Below are 17,650 nucleotides of genomic sequence, written 5' to 3'. Positions count from 1 at the left end.
ATTTATACGATGTGAACAAAGATTATCCATTCTTCTCAAAGTGGTATTTGGCAGGATATCCGGATACTGGTAGCAACTTTGGGAAGAGATGTTTTTGATAATGGCCAAATTGTTGATATGTGACTGGCAGGATATCCGGGTCACAGGTAGACTGGTAGGATCTCCGGGTCTACCATGGTTCTCTTCCCACTAAATGAATTTAATAAAGATAATAATTGATTTAATTTTTATATATATATATATATAATGAATATTAAAATTGGTGTTGATTCAATTGTTATGTGATTACAATTTTTATTTAATTATTGTATTTGAGTTATATAATTGTGTTTTGATTAGGATTACTAGCTTTGTTGACTTTTGTGTTTGTTTGACTGCAATGATTCTCTGGGGGAGCTGATTTTCAGTAAAAAATCAGGTTCCAAGGAATCGGGCTAGCAGTAGGCAGTGAGTAGGGGTGCTAAACGAGTCAAGGGCCTTACAGGGACCTTTGGCTCGGCTCGTGAAGGTCTGAGCTTACATGTCTAAAATTGATTGTTAGACTCAGGCTTGAACTTGTATAAAAGCTCGTCTAATAAAAAGGCCTAAGGCTCCAATTCAAAGGCTCGGCCTTATAGCCTCTCAGGCATGCCTAATATATTAATTTTTTATTTTTTTATATTTTTTATACTACTTGTGATAACCCCTCCTCTCTCTCTCAATCCATTTCATTCCATTTTATTAATTAAATAGACTTTTGAATGATTTTATTTTATATTATGCTATTTGGATATACATTAAATTTATGAATATTTATAGAATTACTAGTGCTGTTGATTGTATATTTTGTTTGAATAAATTTTTGTTGTCTTATTTTTTTTTTTTAAACAGGCTTAACAGGCTAAAGCAAGCTTTTATTTTTTATAAATAAGACAGGACACAGGCTGAAATTATATTCGTGACAGGTAACAGGTTTGGCCAGGCTGACACATTTAAATACAGGCTTAGTCTTTTAAGACCAAAGTTCGGCTCGGCTCGGCCCGTTAACACCCATAGCAGTGAGGATAACGACTCATGATTTCTAGTTAGTCATAAATATTATGTATAGAAATGTAGTCTTAGATTTTATTTGAATGTAATAGAATTAGCCTTGCACTTGTCCCTGTACAGGTGCGACGGTAACATTTTTCCAAATTAGTTTTAGATTAGCTTCTGCAATATTTCTTTTATCATAATTATACAAAACGTAAATTTTGACAATTTATTTATTATAAGAATGTTTTATAAATTGTTAAAAATTTGGGGGTGTTACATAATTTATATTGTATATTATATTTATGGTATAGTGTTTGTCATTTTAAATAATATTTTTTAAATGTTTTAAATGACACAACTTTGTGTCATTTTTAATGAAATTACATCGCTTTGGTGTATTTTGTCATTTTCTCTAATTTATAAAAGGGAAAAAAGTATCTAATGTTACTTTAGATAACTTTGCCTAATATTCATCAAAACGACGTCGTTTTGAGGTTGATAAATTAAAAAATTAGAATGATAAAGACTATTATAACCCTGAAATAAATTAAAATTATAAAAACACCATGATTTCTCTCACGTCGTTTTAATGAACATTAAATAAAGTTATCTAAAGTAACTTTAGAACAAACAAACCCTTTATAAAATTAGAAATAAAAAGAAAATGGAGGAGAGAGAACGTAAAAACTTACCAAAACGAAGTAGTTTATTAAAAATGGCATAATTTTGTGTCATTTAAGATAACAAAGATTTTTTCCTTTATTTCATATTCAATAATTTAACAAAGAAAATGAAACTAAACTTATAATACCCATCAATTTTGAAAAGAAACATAAGATGTAAATATTTATTATTATATTTTTAAATTGAAAATTTTTATACTTTCCAATGAGATTTATTATGTATCAATTTTTAATTTTTATTAGATCATTTTGACAAAACATTGATATTATAAAATATATAAAATATCGGAACGTGTTAGACACAAACACGACACTTTAATGTCGTGTCATAAGCTATCATAAGTATGGATATTTATGGGTATGGAACTCTAATGTGATATTAGATAATATCAAATGATCTCAACCATTTACAAGTAAATTGAAAGCAGTGTTGTTAAACCCGACCCGGTCGGGGTACTGGGTCACTGGTCGGATCGATTGACCCGGATATATATAGATTTATAAAAATATATATAAATATGAACATATAAATTCAATTATATTCTCCATATCTAAAATGAATTAAACAAGGTTCACTAAATAAACTAAAAAATATGAAGCATAAATAAATAAAAGTGCATGCTATTACAATGTCAATTTAAATTGTAACTCAGAATCTCCATAAATATACCTCTCAATGACATTGAACTCATATTTTTCAAATTCAACTACATTAAAATGACATATGTCACATTCTCTAATTTATTATTTCATAAATTACTTCAGTATTGAAAACTAAGAGGTTATTGTAGAAGAGTATACTAGCAAATAAAATTATAAAAAAAATTAAAATGAATTTTACATTTTTTTTTATAAGGTGAAACAGTTTTGGTTTTTTTTTTTAAATGCATGACCCGACCAGGACGCCGGGTCACCGGGTTTGGCCGAGTTTGTCCGAGTTTTGACCAAGTCGATGCATGACCGGTCTAATGCTTAACCTGAACCGGTCTGATGACCGGTTCACCAGATTCTGGGTCGGGTCGGATTTTACAACAGTGATTGAAAGTGTACATTGAATCTACCAAAAAAAAAAAAGTGTACATTGAGATACAAAATGATTATGTCATATGAACTAATGTCAAAATAATAGGGTATTTTGTTGAATTATATAAATTTTAAGTATTGAATGTTGATTTTTTTTAAATTTAATGCTAAAGTTAATCAAATGCATAATGAGCGGTGCTTGTTGAACAATAGTTTATGAAACAGAAACTACGTAGATCTAATCTATCCATTTCTTGCATTTGTTTTCTCTCTCCTATATTTTCTTCTTTATACCAATGGCTTATATTCCTCATGTGAGGAATCTGTGGTGATAAAAGTATGTACAAATTACCGAGAGAAAAAAATGTGCCTATTTTTTATACGTTTTGAAGCAAGTTATTTTTTTTTTGCTATTAAATATGTGCTAATTTAGTCATAACATTAAAAATAATTAAAGTAAGAAATACTAATGATGCACAAAACAGATATGATAAGACATTTAACTATATCAAATATAATAAGTTTCTTTCTTCAAAAATACATACATTATAATTTCTTGCAAGGAAATTATTTGAGTTTTGCTAACAAATACTTTAAAGAGTAGTATCACAAAATAAAAATAAAAAGTATTAAATGAAAAAAAAAACTATTTCGAAGTAAGTCTATATTTTCTATTCCTTAGCAAATGTTCTTAGGGTGTGCATGACAACCATTCTATTTCCTAGCACTGTTTCTGAAAAGAAACAATTCTTTTCTATTTCTATGCCTAGGAACAGTTTCTGAGAAAAAAAATGTGTTTGATAACATATTCTATTTTTATTCTGAGAATGAGAATTGTGTTTGATAACACAACAAATAATATAATAAAAAATAATTTCTATTAAATATAAATTTTTTTTGGATCATCACTTTCCTTTCTATATGGTGTGGTTGTGGTGGTGGTGGCGGCGGGTGGCATGGTGGTGGCGGCGGCAACGGTACGGTAGTGGTGGTGGCAGTGACGTGGTGAAGATAGTGGTGATGGTTGTGATGGCAGTGGCTGCGACGATGGCGGTGGTAATGGTGGCGGCGACAACGGTAGTGGTGGGGATAGTGGTGGTGGAGGTGACTGCAGTGGCTGCGACAATGGTAGTGCGTATGGTGGTTGGTGGCGGCAACAATGGTAGCCGTGACATGATTGTGGTGGTTGTGAAGGCATCATGGTGGTGGTGGTGACAGTGGCTGCGGCGGTGGTGATGGTGGCGATGGCGTGGTTATTGTAGTAACGAGGGTGGTGTAATGGTGGCGATGGTGGTGGTTATTTGTGACGGTAATGGCTGTGACGATGATGGTGGTGGTTGGCGGCGGCGACAGTGATGACAGTAGTGGTTGCAGCAATGGTAGTGGTGGTAGTGGTGGCAGTGGCGTGTGATGGCAATGGTGGCGGTGACGACAGTGGTTGGGATGATGGTGGTGTTGGTTGATGGCGGTGGTGATGGTTATGGTGACGGTGATAGTGGTGGTGATGGTGGCAGCGGTGGTAGTTGTGGTGGTGGTAACAGTGGCATGGTGGTAGTGATGGGTGGAGGTGGTGGTAACGGTGGCGGTGGCATCGTGGTGGTAACGACGTGGTACGATGACAACGGCGACGATGGTGGCGGCAGTCGTGTCGGGATGATGGTGGTGGTGGTGGTGATGATGGTAGAGGTGGAGAGTGATTGAGAGAGCTAAGAGTTTCTCATTTTGTGTCCGAGAACAAAAAAGCAGAAATTTTCTGATTCTTTTTTCTGTTCTCCAGCACAAAAATTAAACCGGTTCATCCCGGGAACAAAAAAATAAACCGATTTTACCAAACGAGTTTCCTATCCATTTTTGTTCCGGGAACAGAAATTAAATAAGAATTGATTTCGAGAAGGTTGTCATGCACATCCTTAATGATTTACTTAGCGAAACCATTATTTATACAACAACAAAATCCTCCTTTTGTCGTGGATTTGTTTGTATTTGTATAATTTCATTTATATAAATTCAGTCGCAGAACTAGCATAACAACCTAGCCAGAATCAAAAAAAATTTAGTCTGTGTCAAACCTAATTATGGTTATTAAATCATGTCTAAAACATGGCTAATTTTTGAAAATCGACCTGCAAATTAATTATAGTAACTTAACCACGTTTAAAACATTGCTAATTTTCAAAAATTAACCCGGGTCAAGACCCACATTGCCCTAACGTGACTCTGTCACTGTATATATTTAGCGTCTCAAAAATGGATTTGATTAAAATATGGATCATACTTTGTATCAATTAGGGTATAAAATTTAAAGAAATTATTAAAATAAATTATAACCGATTCTAAGACTATAGAATTGGACCCAATTTTTTTTAATGCAAAACTAAAATTTAAGGTTAATTGAATTATACAAGAATTGAGTTACCCACTTAGTAATATTAAGGAAAAATTGTCCCATTTCAAGGACAAGACATACTATAAGGCTTTGTAAAGACTTACAAATGACCTTAAAAACGAATGTCTACCATTAAGAATGGAACAAGTCTTTTTATAAACGTTGTTTAATCCAACCAATTTATATATATATATTTTTTTAAATCACTTTAAAAAATTCTGATCTTGTTATTTAAGTAAATATATAAATATATTCACTATCTGCATAGAAAAATATTATTAATATCTCTTTAGTGAACAAAATACAAAGTCTTGGAGGAAGTGCGTAGCAAATTCTAGACTTATCATTTGCTTGAGTGATCACTAAAAAGTCTCCAAGTTAATCCACACAACAATTATCTTCCCTACAAGTGTGTTGGGATTTTATGCACCAAATACGAGTTAGTAAATGAGACTCACAAGCTACATGATTTCTCCATTGTAGCCTCTGCAAAGTCCCTCGCAAGCAGTTGTTCCTGGAGATCCTTTTTTGGCGCCATCAGTGTTTAGCTTCAATCATCTGTCGTCAGGTCAGGTGGGTGCCCTTGGATGACAATAGAGGCATAAATCTTATTGGCACTTCCTTTAGTTTTTTTCCTCGATAGCAATCTGAGTATTTGAAATCAGTTTGTGAATATTGTGTACAGAGAAACTTGATTGAGTGCCATCCTAATAGCCTTGACAACTAGCATTCCCTCCTAAATATGTAGCAAATATAAATCCAAAATGCTCCGGAATAAAAAGTTGCGTTTCTGTCATGTCACACAATACTTCTTTTTTTGTGTAAAAAAGAAAAGAAAAGAAAAAAAAGCTGTCTTCAGGTAATAAATGCTTAGACTTTATTGAGTTGTAAAATGATTGTGTTGAGTTTATGAAATATTAATCGGGCACTCACCCTTCAGTGTTGGATGCTTATAGATAGGAAAAAGAACATCTTTCTCTTTTTTATCAATATTTAAGATTGCAGGGGAATTTAATGTGTGAACATACATAAAAACAATACCTTGAATAATAGAATAATGATATCACCACTTATATATACCCATTTCCTATTTTTGAATTTTTGTCTTTTGAAATATTTCCCCCGAATAAAACGAGAATTTATGGAAACAGTGTACATATCTTTGATGAATTGATTAAATTTCCAACTTGTATCTGCAATAAGACATTAATTGTTTGATTTTTCTTCGAAAAAACATCTATCATTTTAAATCTTAATCGTTAATTTTCATCTATCAACAATTATAATTTATTGAATCAAACTTAATAGACCAAACTTATTATTAATTAATTAATAATTTTAATCCAATAAATTATAACCGTTGATTGACGAAAATCAACAGTTAAAATCTAAAATGACATATTATATCCTTTAAAAAGATAGATGATTTTCCCTTTTCCTTTATATACATTTTGGATTACACAAATTTACATACTACTGGGAATTTAAGGCCGAATGCAGGAAAAAAATTTCCAGGGAATCTGAATCATCATGCACTTCAATTCAAGGAACTCCAATCCCCGAATAATGGGCATTACATTTATTAGATTAAAACAATAACACCAAATTGATGCCTCTACAAACAGTAAACTTGAAATATATACCTGCAAACGCTGAAATAAGTTTCCGGAACATGAATCCAAAATCAGAAAACGAGAGTGACTCACATTACAAAACTAATGAATAAACAAACCGCTTGTTGACATGCACAGTGAGCCATGGTGCATGCGGTGAGCTCAGTTCATTCAATTTTACCGCGAATGTGTATAACAAACACAATCGTTTGTGCTTTCACGTTGTCTGCTCATGCTGATCAGTAGCTGATTCAGCTTTGTCAGGATTAGCGGGGTCTGGTTTGTCATGATGAAAGCGCACCACAATGCATGTAATGTTATCTGCACTACCACGAGAAAATGCGGCCTCTGTTAACTTGCGAGCAGCTGCCTCGGGCTCCTCTTCTGCGCGGGCAAGAGAAACAGCATCCTGAAAAGATGAGTAATATGTAATATCAAACAAAACAATACAAACAGCTGAACCAAATATCGCACTGGACACCCTGATGAATATAGAAGGGGAGTAAAATAAATATCCCAATATCGCACTGGACACATTTTCTTTGGTACATAAACCAAGCTTTTGCAAACATGAAATAACAATAGTCATTGGTTCAAGAATATAATAAGTATTTCATCTTCATTTATAGTCATGTTTGATGACCAATATCAATTAACTGATAAAGTTACGGATGGAAAGAACCCTAAACTCAATTTACTACGATACCTACGGTTCATAGCTTGCTACTTTCCATGGAGCATAGAAAATAAGGCCATAGGAGTAGTAGAATAAGTCACAAGAAGACAATCCCTCATTAGATTCCCACTACCCAAGCATACCCTTTTTTTTTTCTTTCCCCCCTCAGGCTCCCAACTTATAGGCTATGTTATGGTAGATAATCCTATTCTATTCCATCGAACACTATTCTTGAAGACAGCGGATTTGATTACTGGTCCTGGGAAAGTTGACATCATTTCACCAGCTGAATCAGGCACCTTCATGCTCTTTCTTTTTCTTGTTTCTTTTACCAGCTTTATAAACTATTAAGAATAATCCACTCCTGCCTGATTAGAAATGAATATAGGGCATCACATATGCACATATGAATGCAATACGAAATGCATGACTAAGAAGGAAAACAAAGCTTACGTCATTCTGTACAACATCCCAGAGTCCATCACTTGCAAGAATAAGCAGTTCAATTTGTTCATCCATCTCTTGGTCCTGAAAAAAATGAGAAAATATATTAGATTGTTAACATATTATTACTTATCACTTTAACATGCAATTGTCAATTGCAGCAGAGGTGTGGTGATCTACATCACCAAACAAAAATCTAAAGTAAGGCCCTCCAAAGCATGTGCAGGGTACTATCAACAGAAAATATATAGTCTAGCGCTTTCTTGCTACTATGGGAAACACAAAGCCACAATTTGATACACACATCTCTCACAATTAGGGTAGATGCAGATCTTCTGATGACATGGCTCCCTTAAATTTCTTATTTTTTATTTTTTGAAACTCTCGGTACTTGCATGAAAAACTTTTATACGGCTCCAACAAAATATGTCTAAAAATCACATATTTCAAACAAAATATATGTAGACCTTAACTTTACTAGCCCATACTAATTGCTAAACCTATTAAGAGAACTAGGTTAAAGAAATTGCCCTATACACATGCTTTTAGTGATTTTTTGAACAGTCCATTAACTTCTGACCATTCACTAAAAGGGCAGACAATTAATGGCACCCAGTTAGAATATCTTGGTTAATCTTTAGAAGATATTTTGGAATCAATTAGATATCCTATTGAGGCGACAAGAATTGTTTCCATATTTCATTATCTTTCCAAATTTGTTTCTGATAGGATTTGGAGAAATGTATCAGAGATAGTGCACAAACACCAAGGAAATGACCCAGAATCAATCTGGATTTTCTGTATATTGAACTAAAAAAAGACAATTACAGTGAATACAAAGAAGCAGCAATGGAACAGATGAAAATTACAATGGAAAAGGAAGAAAAACAAAAGATAATTTTAGAGCAATTAGAGAGTGCTCTGGTTCTCTCCCAATCTGGTTTCCCACCCCAAGTCCCAAGTTCCAATCTGGATCCTTCTCACACCTCTCCACCCCTTTTATTCCTTCTAACAACCTTGCCACCTCAGCAATTCTTCTAGAATATACTAACTAACAAACTTGTCATACTCCAATAATCCCCTACTAGCCAACCTACATATATTTACATGACTATATTCCTATCAATACTGCCCCCCTTAAACACTCACCTTGCCCTCAAGGTGAGGTTTAGCCCCTAAGTACCTTCCACCGGGATCCCATTGCTTGAATTGTAGAGATGCACCTGTGCTCAAAGTAAGATGTTGTCCACCAAGATCCCATATTTGTCCAACTTGAATGGCTTTTACCACAACAAACGGGAATAAATTTAGCCCAAGGGCGGGCCTCAAAATGTTTGTCAGAGCAACTGTTGGTAGTGCCGCTTACTTAATCCAAGTAAGGAATTCTCAGATTTGTCAAGAAATAACTCATTGGGTGTAAGGTTTGATTGTGACTGCAGCCCCACTTTCTTTTGAGAATCCTCAGTGATGACTTGTTTCAATTTTTCTTCATATATTGAAGACATTGAATGAGGTTTCAAAGGAAAAGAACGAGAATCTTTTTCTCTTAATGTGGAAGATGTTAGACTAGAATGATTGACATACAGAGAAGGCAACCCTTCAGAAATAGTATTTTGCACCCACCTTGACTCAGAAGAGTCAGAAAAATATTGTTCAAAATCTTCTGTTGCTAAAATGTTGGTTGTTTCAGACTATGATTCAGCCCCATTATACAAATCCACTTGAGGAGCACTACCCAAAGTAATTGACGGAAATCTCTTACAAATCAAGGAAATGTCCAAATCATCTAATGCATCTTTAAGACTCATTTCAGATTTCATTTCCTCACTTCCATTTCCAATTAAGTCAGGAAGGTTATAATCCATAAGGACAAATACCTTGCATCGAAGACTAGGGTTCCACCGTTTTTCACATATAAAGCATACCCCCCTTTTTCGCATGTCTTGGATTTCTGCCTGGGTTAAACGCCTTCCTTCACTCTGCCCATTGTTACTTGCAACGCTTTCTTCCTTCTTCACGAAATGGGAGACTCCACCCTCTTGAACTTGTGTGTTAATGCTCAGTTTCGTGTCAACGCCTGAGATAGGATTAATGGGACGTGTGTTGCTGCCAGAATTGTTGTTAGGTGAACTAATTTGGCTCACGTGCCTTGTACCCACACTAACTAGGTTATTTTTAAGTGATTGGGTTGTGGTTTGAATGTATCTACCTGACCCGGCCCATTTTCCTTTCACACTAGGCCCAACTCCAAACCCATCACCTAAGCAAGCTACATTTGGTTTCTCCCATGTCGTCTCCTTCAACAGATCTTCCAAGCTGGGCATCTCCAATCTGTGCGCGCTCCATTCAGGTGAGCGCACGTTGCTCGGATCTTCTCCAAAATGTTCGGCTATGAGTGGTTGAGTTGTGGGATCGCCACTGCCGTATGTTTTCGTAGCTTCCTCTTCTTCGACGATCTTCAGAAGGTTGAGTGTTGGGATCCTGCAGCAATGGGTTTGACACCCACGCTCGACACCCTCGATTATGTTGGATCTCTCATTCTGCAGCGCTTTGTGATCATGGCCTTCGTCCGCTTCAGATCTGTATTCCGATTCAAAGGAATCTAGATTTCTCTTGCGAGAACAACCACTATGATGATGCTTGTCTCTGTTTCGTCTACCTGCCCTTCCTTGTCGCCGTCGAAGGACCTGCAAGATTTCTGTCAATTTCTGATCAATTATGCGACTCCTCACTTCTGCAATTTCTTCATTCCTCCTCATCCTCTCTACTATGATCTCAAATCGGTTGTCCATGTTGTGCATAAGAACCGTTCAAAGCACCCCTAGGATCGGAGTTCTCTGATACCAATTGTTAGGATATGGAGAAATGTATCAGAGATAGCGCACAAACACCAAGGAAATGGCCCAGAATCAATCTGGATTTTCTGTATATTGAACTAAAAAAAGACAATTACAGTGAATACAAAGAAACAGCAATGGAACAGAAGAAAATTACAATGGAAAAGGAAGAAAAACAAAAGATATTTTCAGAGCAATTAGAGAGTGCTCTGGTTCTCTCCCAATCTGGTTTCCCAGCCCAAGTCCCAAGTTCCAATCTGGATCCTTCTCCACACCTCTCCACCCCTTTTATTCCTTCTAACAACCTTGCCACCTCAACAATTCTTCTAGAATATACTAACTAACAAACTTGTCATACTCCAATAATCCCCTACTAGCCAACCTACATATATTTACATGACTATATTCCTATCAGTTTCCTTATTTACTTAGGTTAGGATTCTTATTGTAATAGTGGGCTCACACTTGTACTAGTAGTGCTACACTAGTGCTTGACCTAACTCTTAGACTCTTAGTATAAATATGTTCAGTGATTTGTATTTTCTATACATCATATCTCTATAATCTTTTTATTCGAAGTATTCCTTTGCTTTCCCTCCTTCCGTACCTAGATCTTTCAATTTCAGCACACCCAGAACTGAACAACCCATACACAGTGGCTTTAGTAGGAATTAACGGGGCATATTTTTTCGTCTCTCACTAGCTGCAGCTGGGTTATTCTCACAGACAGATACATTGGATACATTCTCTCAATTCTTTTAACATGGAACCCTCTCACAACTTCAACCCCACTATAATTATGCATTAAGTATTTTTTTATCTCCTTTCATCTGTAATTTTCTTTTCTCTTATATATATTTTCTTAAATGCTAGCAGTAGAGAGTGAGTCTTGCCATGGTGATTTTGCTGCTTTGTGACCTGATGTTAATGGGTTTTAGTAGCAGAAATAGTATATCCACTCATGGGAGTAAGGCTAGAAGTCCCGTGCAGCGGGCTGTCCTTTTTCCCCCCCACTAAATGTTTACCATCTTTACCATGATTTTATGTTTATATTTGTTAGTAATAAATATGATGAAAAAGTTACAAACAAATGCCTAATTAGTAACTTTTACATAAATAATGTGCTAAAACTTAAATACATATACTTGTAATGAGATTGTGCTAATATTGTGTGGAATAATAAATGAGTTGAGTAATCAGTTTGACCATTTCAAAATTTTAGGACAAGACCCAATGTTCCTTTCAATGGAATGTCCAAAGCTGGAATCTAATGCTATTAATTTTTCTTTACCTTGGTTAATTTCCTTGTAAAAGTAGAAAGTTAGTAATTTCTGTTAGAAACTTTCAAGAGACATTATCTACATTCATTATCAGGATTTGGCGTCCATGCAATGCAAATGCACAAGGCAATCGACGATCACCTGGATCTCAGGTTCCGCAACAACAAACTGCTTCAACATACGATTACCAAAGGCACGAGACATTGCTAGCACCCCTCCTACCCTCCAAGTACCTGACCAATAAAATAAGCATATGTAAATATCACCTCCCCAAACTAATCATTCCATCCTTTGAATGGTTGCCTGTTTTCAAAGTGAAGATATGAAGCATGTTATTCCAATGTAGTATAAGTTGAGAACACGGATACTACTTGCATAATCAATCTAATGCCAATATTGAATAAGTCAACATCTACTAACTTGTGTCAAAACATGGAAAATGCAATACATCTGCACATTTGTCCTGAAGCCCAACAGGTTTCTCCACTTTATCCCCATCCACAAGCCAGTAACACATACTGATTTGATTAATGACTTATAACTCATTCAAGATTTACACAAGAAAATTTAACAGAAGGACTGGGTCAATGAACTTCTATAAATTTCCATGTACTCATATAAGATTACAAGAGAGTTAACAAACATTTTATGGATAAAAGGTGGCAAAATATATGGCATATCCATCAGCTAGAACATAATTCCATGTATATTATTATATGCCAAGTTGCCAACATAACCCCCAATCAAAATGATCCAAGATAGGGGCAGCTTGAACTTCCAATGTCACCATCAAATTACTCCTCTCAATTAAAACATGCAGGAAATCCTCAACCACAAAAAAAATGACCCATCCCCATTGTATGTTGCACTAAATGTACCAGAAGCATACTATCAACAGCAGAACTATTTAAAGAATCTATTTGTATGCTTGAAATATCGTATAAAGAATCTATTTGTATGCTTGAAATATTGTATCTCACCTGCCCACATAACAACACCCCCAGCATTCTCAATTCTCTTCCGCTCATCGCTTCTATTTGGCTTATGATCGTCAGAGAGAGCAATTGCTGCCAAAAAGGAAACAATTAGTTTAAGATTTTGCATTCACATTCTATTTTCCAAAATGTATTCAATGGATGTAAAGGTGAAAATTAATGGTATAGTCATACAATAACTCTTGTTATTAAGATGTGAAAACTTCTTTTGTATAAATAAAAAAAGAAGAAGGAATTTTACTAACACTTTACCAATTATTATATGAGAATTTATAAAGGATATGAGAACTTAAACTTTATCAATAAAAAACCACTCCCCATTCAATCCCGACTAGCGAGGGTAGGGATAAGGGTAATCCTTGTACACAGCCTTACCCTCGCATATTTGCAAAGAAATTGTTTCCTATATTCGAACCTATGACATTTTAATCACAAAGGAGTCACTTTACCATTGCACCAAGCTCGCCCTCTTTTAAACTTTATCAATATTATGAGTTAATAATAGTGACTATAATCTGAAGAAATCATAAAATAGAAGGTCATCAAAATAATACCTTTACCAGCTTTCGATATTATAGTCCTGGAATCTCCAACATTAGCTACATAAAGATGGTTATCAACCAAGACCGCTGTAGAAGCTGTAGAGCCATCATCCCGGAAGTTGTCCTTTTCGGAATCCAGAAAATCAGCATCAGTCTGTTGATATGTTTCACCTGCAAACTTAGTGAAGTTACAATGATTGCGAAAACTGATAATGGAATATCAAATGCATTCCATGCAGGAATCCTCCCCAGATGCCATAAGAAAGCAGAATAAACACATGATAGATCATAGATGTGAACTCAAAAATTTCCAACAATGTTGGAGCACCCGAGAAAGCATTAACAAATGATAAACAACAAATATTACAACACAACATTCAATAAAATAGGAGAGAATGGGAACACACTTATAGCCAATTTGGCATCTGTCAAAAACTTCGGATGTTTAATGAGATTGTCAAAGAGATGTTCCTTCAAATACTCTGCAGCACGAGAACCACCATGACCTGTATGTAATTTAAAAATTTATTAAGATATGTAACCACGACCACAGAGAAGATGATCATGTAAGATCACTAAGACCAAAGAACCATTTTTCTCCCAATGAAGTGATGACACTAAAAAAATCTTACCATCAAATATTCCAAATAAGCATATTGATTGACCACCTATCTTCAATGTTTTAATATCATAAAAATCCTCCATTGTCACTCTCTTCCCCCTAAAACTTGAATACCCACAGCTAAGTCTTCCACCTTCACTGCCAATTAGAAATTCAAAGAAATAAGAACCATCTGATCACAATATAGATAGGCAAAAGCATAAAGCACAAGCGCACAACACCAAATCCAGCCACTAAAGCAAATTAAATTATTTATTAATGCAATTCTTCCGGTGCAAGCCCTAACATAAAAAATTCACGCTTTAGCCACAAAAGTAGTTGATTACCTTCCACAAAAAGAACATGACCTATTTAAGGAGGTTTCCTTAACAGATATGTTGAGGAACTGGGCAGCTTAGCTCCATTGAAGTTTTATTTTTTTATTTCGTATTTTGCTCCCCAGTCCCCACCCAGTGGGAATAAGGCTTTTGTTATTGTTTTATGTTTTGCTCTTATGCTAAGGAGGATCCTTATCCCTCAAACACTTTTAATTTACTCACTTCATCTTAAAGCATTTCTTCCTTTATAAAAAACAAAAAGACTTTCCAAAAAAATATTTTCTCTCATAGCTCCTCTTTTCCTTCAGTCTAAATTTTGTGCCAATACACAAAAGATAAGCCAGCGTATCAACCTAAATAGTTTAAAGAACTCTTAGCAGTGGCCACCCTTCGTGTGCTTTTTCAGATTGCGCTGCACCCTACCAAAATCAGGTCCTCACATAAATTCAATCAGTCACTGACTTTGATATGTTTTGGTGTCATCGTAAATTCCATATGCAAATTTTGCTTCTAACGGCTAAGCTGCTAGTCCATTTGACAAGACCAGCGCAAGGTTATTTTGGCAGTGTGATATAACCTAAACACCCCAACCTTGCAAATGTTCGATTCCAACAGGGATGTTATACCATTGTATCAAAGCAAGAAAGTAAAGGTTCTATGGAGATTACATCTATCGTCATCAGAACAAATATACTTTTCAATATGTCAGTACAACTTGGAATCAAATTCACCTTTTCCACCCTCCACTGGCAAACCGGCCATCATCATCTTTCTCTGGCATCATATCAACAAGGGGTCCGGCCCTCGACATAGAACCCGTATCAACCATCATCCCTATGTTTGTCTTAAATTCACGAATTGGCGAATAAGTAACACTGGGAATTGCCTGAAAACTCCTCCCGATGCCGTTGATTTTCACTCTGTTGCCGAAGGTACCAGCTCGAACAAACAAAAACCTCACGCAACTGCAGCATACCATCTAACCGACAAACCTAGCGATTCACACAAAAATAACAACATCACAAAAATATTCTCAAATCCGAACAATAATTGAACTCAATAATGTTAAACAGAGAGAGATTAAAATGTAATCATAATCATTATTAATCAATATAAATATTCAAATTGGTTACTTCAGAAGCCAAAAAAAGGCAAGCACCACAATCAAAACCTGCTTGAATATTGAACTCTCTAAGCTACTGTAATGTAATCATTAAGGGATCAGGGATCGAATGTTCGAGTATCGGATCGGATAAAAAATACGCAGAAAAAAATAACAGCGGTAACGGCTGAGATCCGAATCCGAAACAGGTAGATGTTGGGAGAAGAATCAAATCAATTAAAGATAGTATATGTTTTTGAGAATCTTAAATGAGAATGAAACCCTAGAGAGAGAGAGAGAGAGAGAGAGAGAGAGAGAGAGAGAGATTTGAAGAGAAGAGTTGCGAGATTTGGCAAAAGCGACGGAAGGAAGAAAGAGAATGAATAGAGCAACGTGGAAGTGTGTGGTAAGTATTCATACCATGTATGATATATACTCTTCTTTTTTTCTCATGAACCCAGTGACTGACACCTACTCTTTAATAAATAACATGTAAATAAATAACATGTACGGTCTCTTTTATATTTAACTTAATATCTAAACTAGTCTCTGCCACCACCTACCTACCTGGGATCCCTTGTTGCTTATCACCTTTTTAACAAAAGTTTGATCAACGGAGAAAAAGAAGTATCGTTTAACAAAAGTTGTGTTTTTTTAATGATTTATATAGAATATGATTGGTTATATTTTATGTAATTTTGAAAAATAATTTTTTTTTTCACTTTATATGTCGATAATAATTTATACTTTGTTAGATAATTTACACGTCAGAACAAAAAATAATTTTTTGAATTTACACAAAGTATAAATCTAAAAGAACACAATTAAGTGACACACACTAAACCCTTGATTAATATACTTTTTTATTTTAATTTTCATTCACAATTTTTTTTATATTTAGCCTTTTTTAGCGCTATTTTATATTTTTAATAATTATGGAATCTATTTTTTTACTCATATTTTCATAATTTTAAATATCTTTATTTAAAATTTATTGACCAAACTTCTGAGTCTCAGTAATTCTTTTTTTGATAACTGATCTTAATTACTTCTTTGAGGCGAGTCAGAACTCCTGATATTCCTACGGGTTCGACTCTTTGAGCTATCTATGAAACTAATCTAGAGTTTGAGTGCGAGTCTCAGTAATTCTTCTATAATATGGTTGGACGAAGAATTTATCATAGAAAATTTAAAATTTTAAATATTTTTATTTAAAATTTATTGACCGAACCTTGTAGGCTCTATAATTCCTTTAGAATGTGTTTTGATCAAAGATTGATAAAGGCAAATAATGGATGGGAAACCTTATGACTAGCTTTTCCCTTATTAGAGTCCTCTAATATATATATATATATATATATATATATATATATATATATATAGTAAACACCATTTTTGGTCCCTAACAAAAAACACGGTCCTCACTTTAGTCTTTTACAAAAATAAATTAGTCAGTTAGTCCCTAACAAATTCAAAGTGGGGACCGTATTTTTGTAAGGGACTAATTAATTTATTTTTGTAAGGGACTAAAGTGGGGACCGTATTTTTTGTTAGGGACCAAAAATGGTATTTACTCATATATATATATATGATTTTATTAATCTCATGTTAAAAGAGATAAGTTATCTCATGTCATAGAGATAAATTTGTGGGCTCCACCATCTGAAGAATAAAAGGAAAAGAAAAGAAAAAAAGGTGGCACAGTTATCGAAGAGTGTGTAGGAGAGAAAGTTATTACATATAACATAAGAGTAGTTTTTTCCATATATATATATATATATATATATATATATATATATATATATAAACATTTGTTCTTTTAAAGGATATAACTTTGTGTCATTTTAGATCGTAACTATTGATTTTTGTGAATCAACGGTTACAGTCTATTGGGTCAAACTTATTAATTAATTATATATTAATTCGCAATAAAACTCAATAAATTTTAATCGTTGATTAATGGAAATCAACAGTTTAGATCTAAAATGATACAAAGTTATATTCTTTAAAAAGACAATCATTTTTACCATATATATATAGGCGCGAGACAACTCTCTTTATAAAATTTTGGCAAAATAGTTTCGTAACTTTGGAAAAAGGATGCCTCCTCATATGT

At 34.5% G+C, this 17,650-nt stretch overlaps 1 protein-coding gene across 4 annotated transcripts; it reads right to left on the bottom strand.

Moving 5' to 3' along the window:
• Positions 1 to 6,606: 6,606 nt before the first annotated feature.
• On the bottom strand, positions 6,607 to 15,918 carry LOC133304150 (probable protein phosphatase 2C 76). 4 transcript variants are annotated; one of them, XM_061504122.1, is made up of 9 exons: positions 15,566 to 15,918; positions 15,164 to 15,424; positions 14,126 to 14,253; positions 13,901 to 13,999; positions 13,506 to 13,664; positions 12,937 to 13,023; positions 12,098 to 12,189; positions 7,849 to 7,923; positions 6,608 to 7,128 (listed from the first exon to the last, which is right to left on the bottom strand). In XM_061504122.1, exons 2-9 carry the CDS (start codon positions 15,409 to 15,411, stop codon positions 6,937 to 6,939), a joined length of 1,080 nt encoding a protein of 359 aa, XP_061360106.1. In that variant the 5' UTR covers positions 15,412 to 15,424; positions 15,566 to 15,918; the 3' UTR covers positions 6,608 to 6,936. The 4 variants fall into 4 exon arrangements, with proteins under 4 accessions (XP_061360107.1, XP_061360106.1, XP_061360105.1 ...); XM_061504121.1 differs by having other exon boundaries at positions 15,592 to 15,918; XM_061504120.1 differs by having other exon boundaries at positions 15,604 to 15,918.
• Positions 15,919 to 17,650: the final 1,732 nt, after the last annotated feature.

Source organism: Gastrolobium bilobum, unplaced genomic scaffold, assembly GCF_033153095.1.
Source record: "Gastrolobium bilobum isolate Gb01-03AN ecotype WA unplaced genomic scaffold, APGP_CSIRO_Gbil_v1 utg3900, whole genome shotgun sequence".
NCBI classification, from domain to species: domain Eukaryota; kingdom Viridiplantae; phylum Streptophyta; class Magnoliopsida; order Fabales; family Fabaceae; genus Gastrolobium; species Gastrolobium bilobum.
The sequence above is the reverse complement of the archived record's forward strand: the minus strand, read 5'-3'. Positions and strand labels throughout refer to the sequence as shown.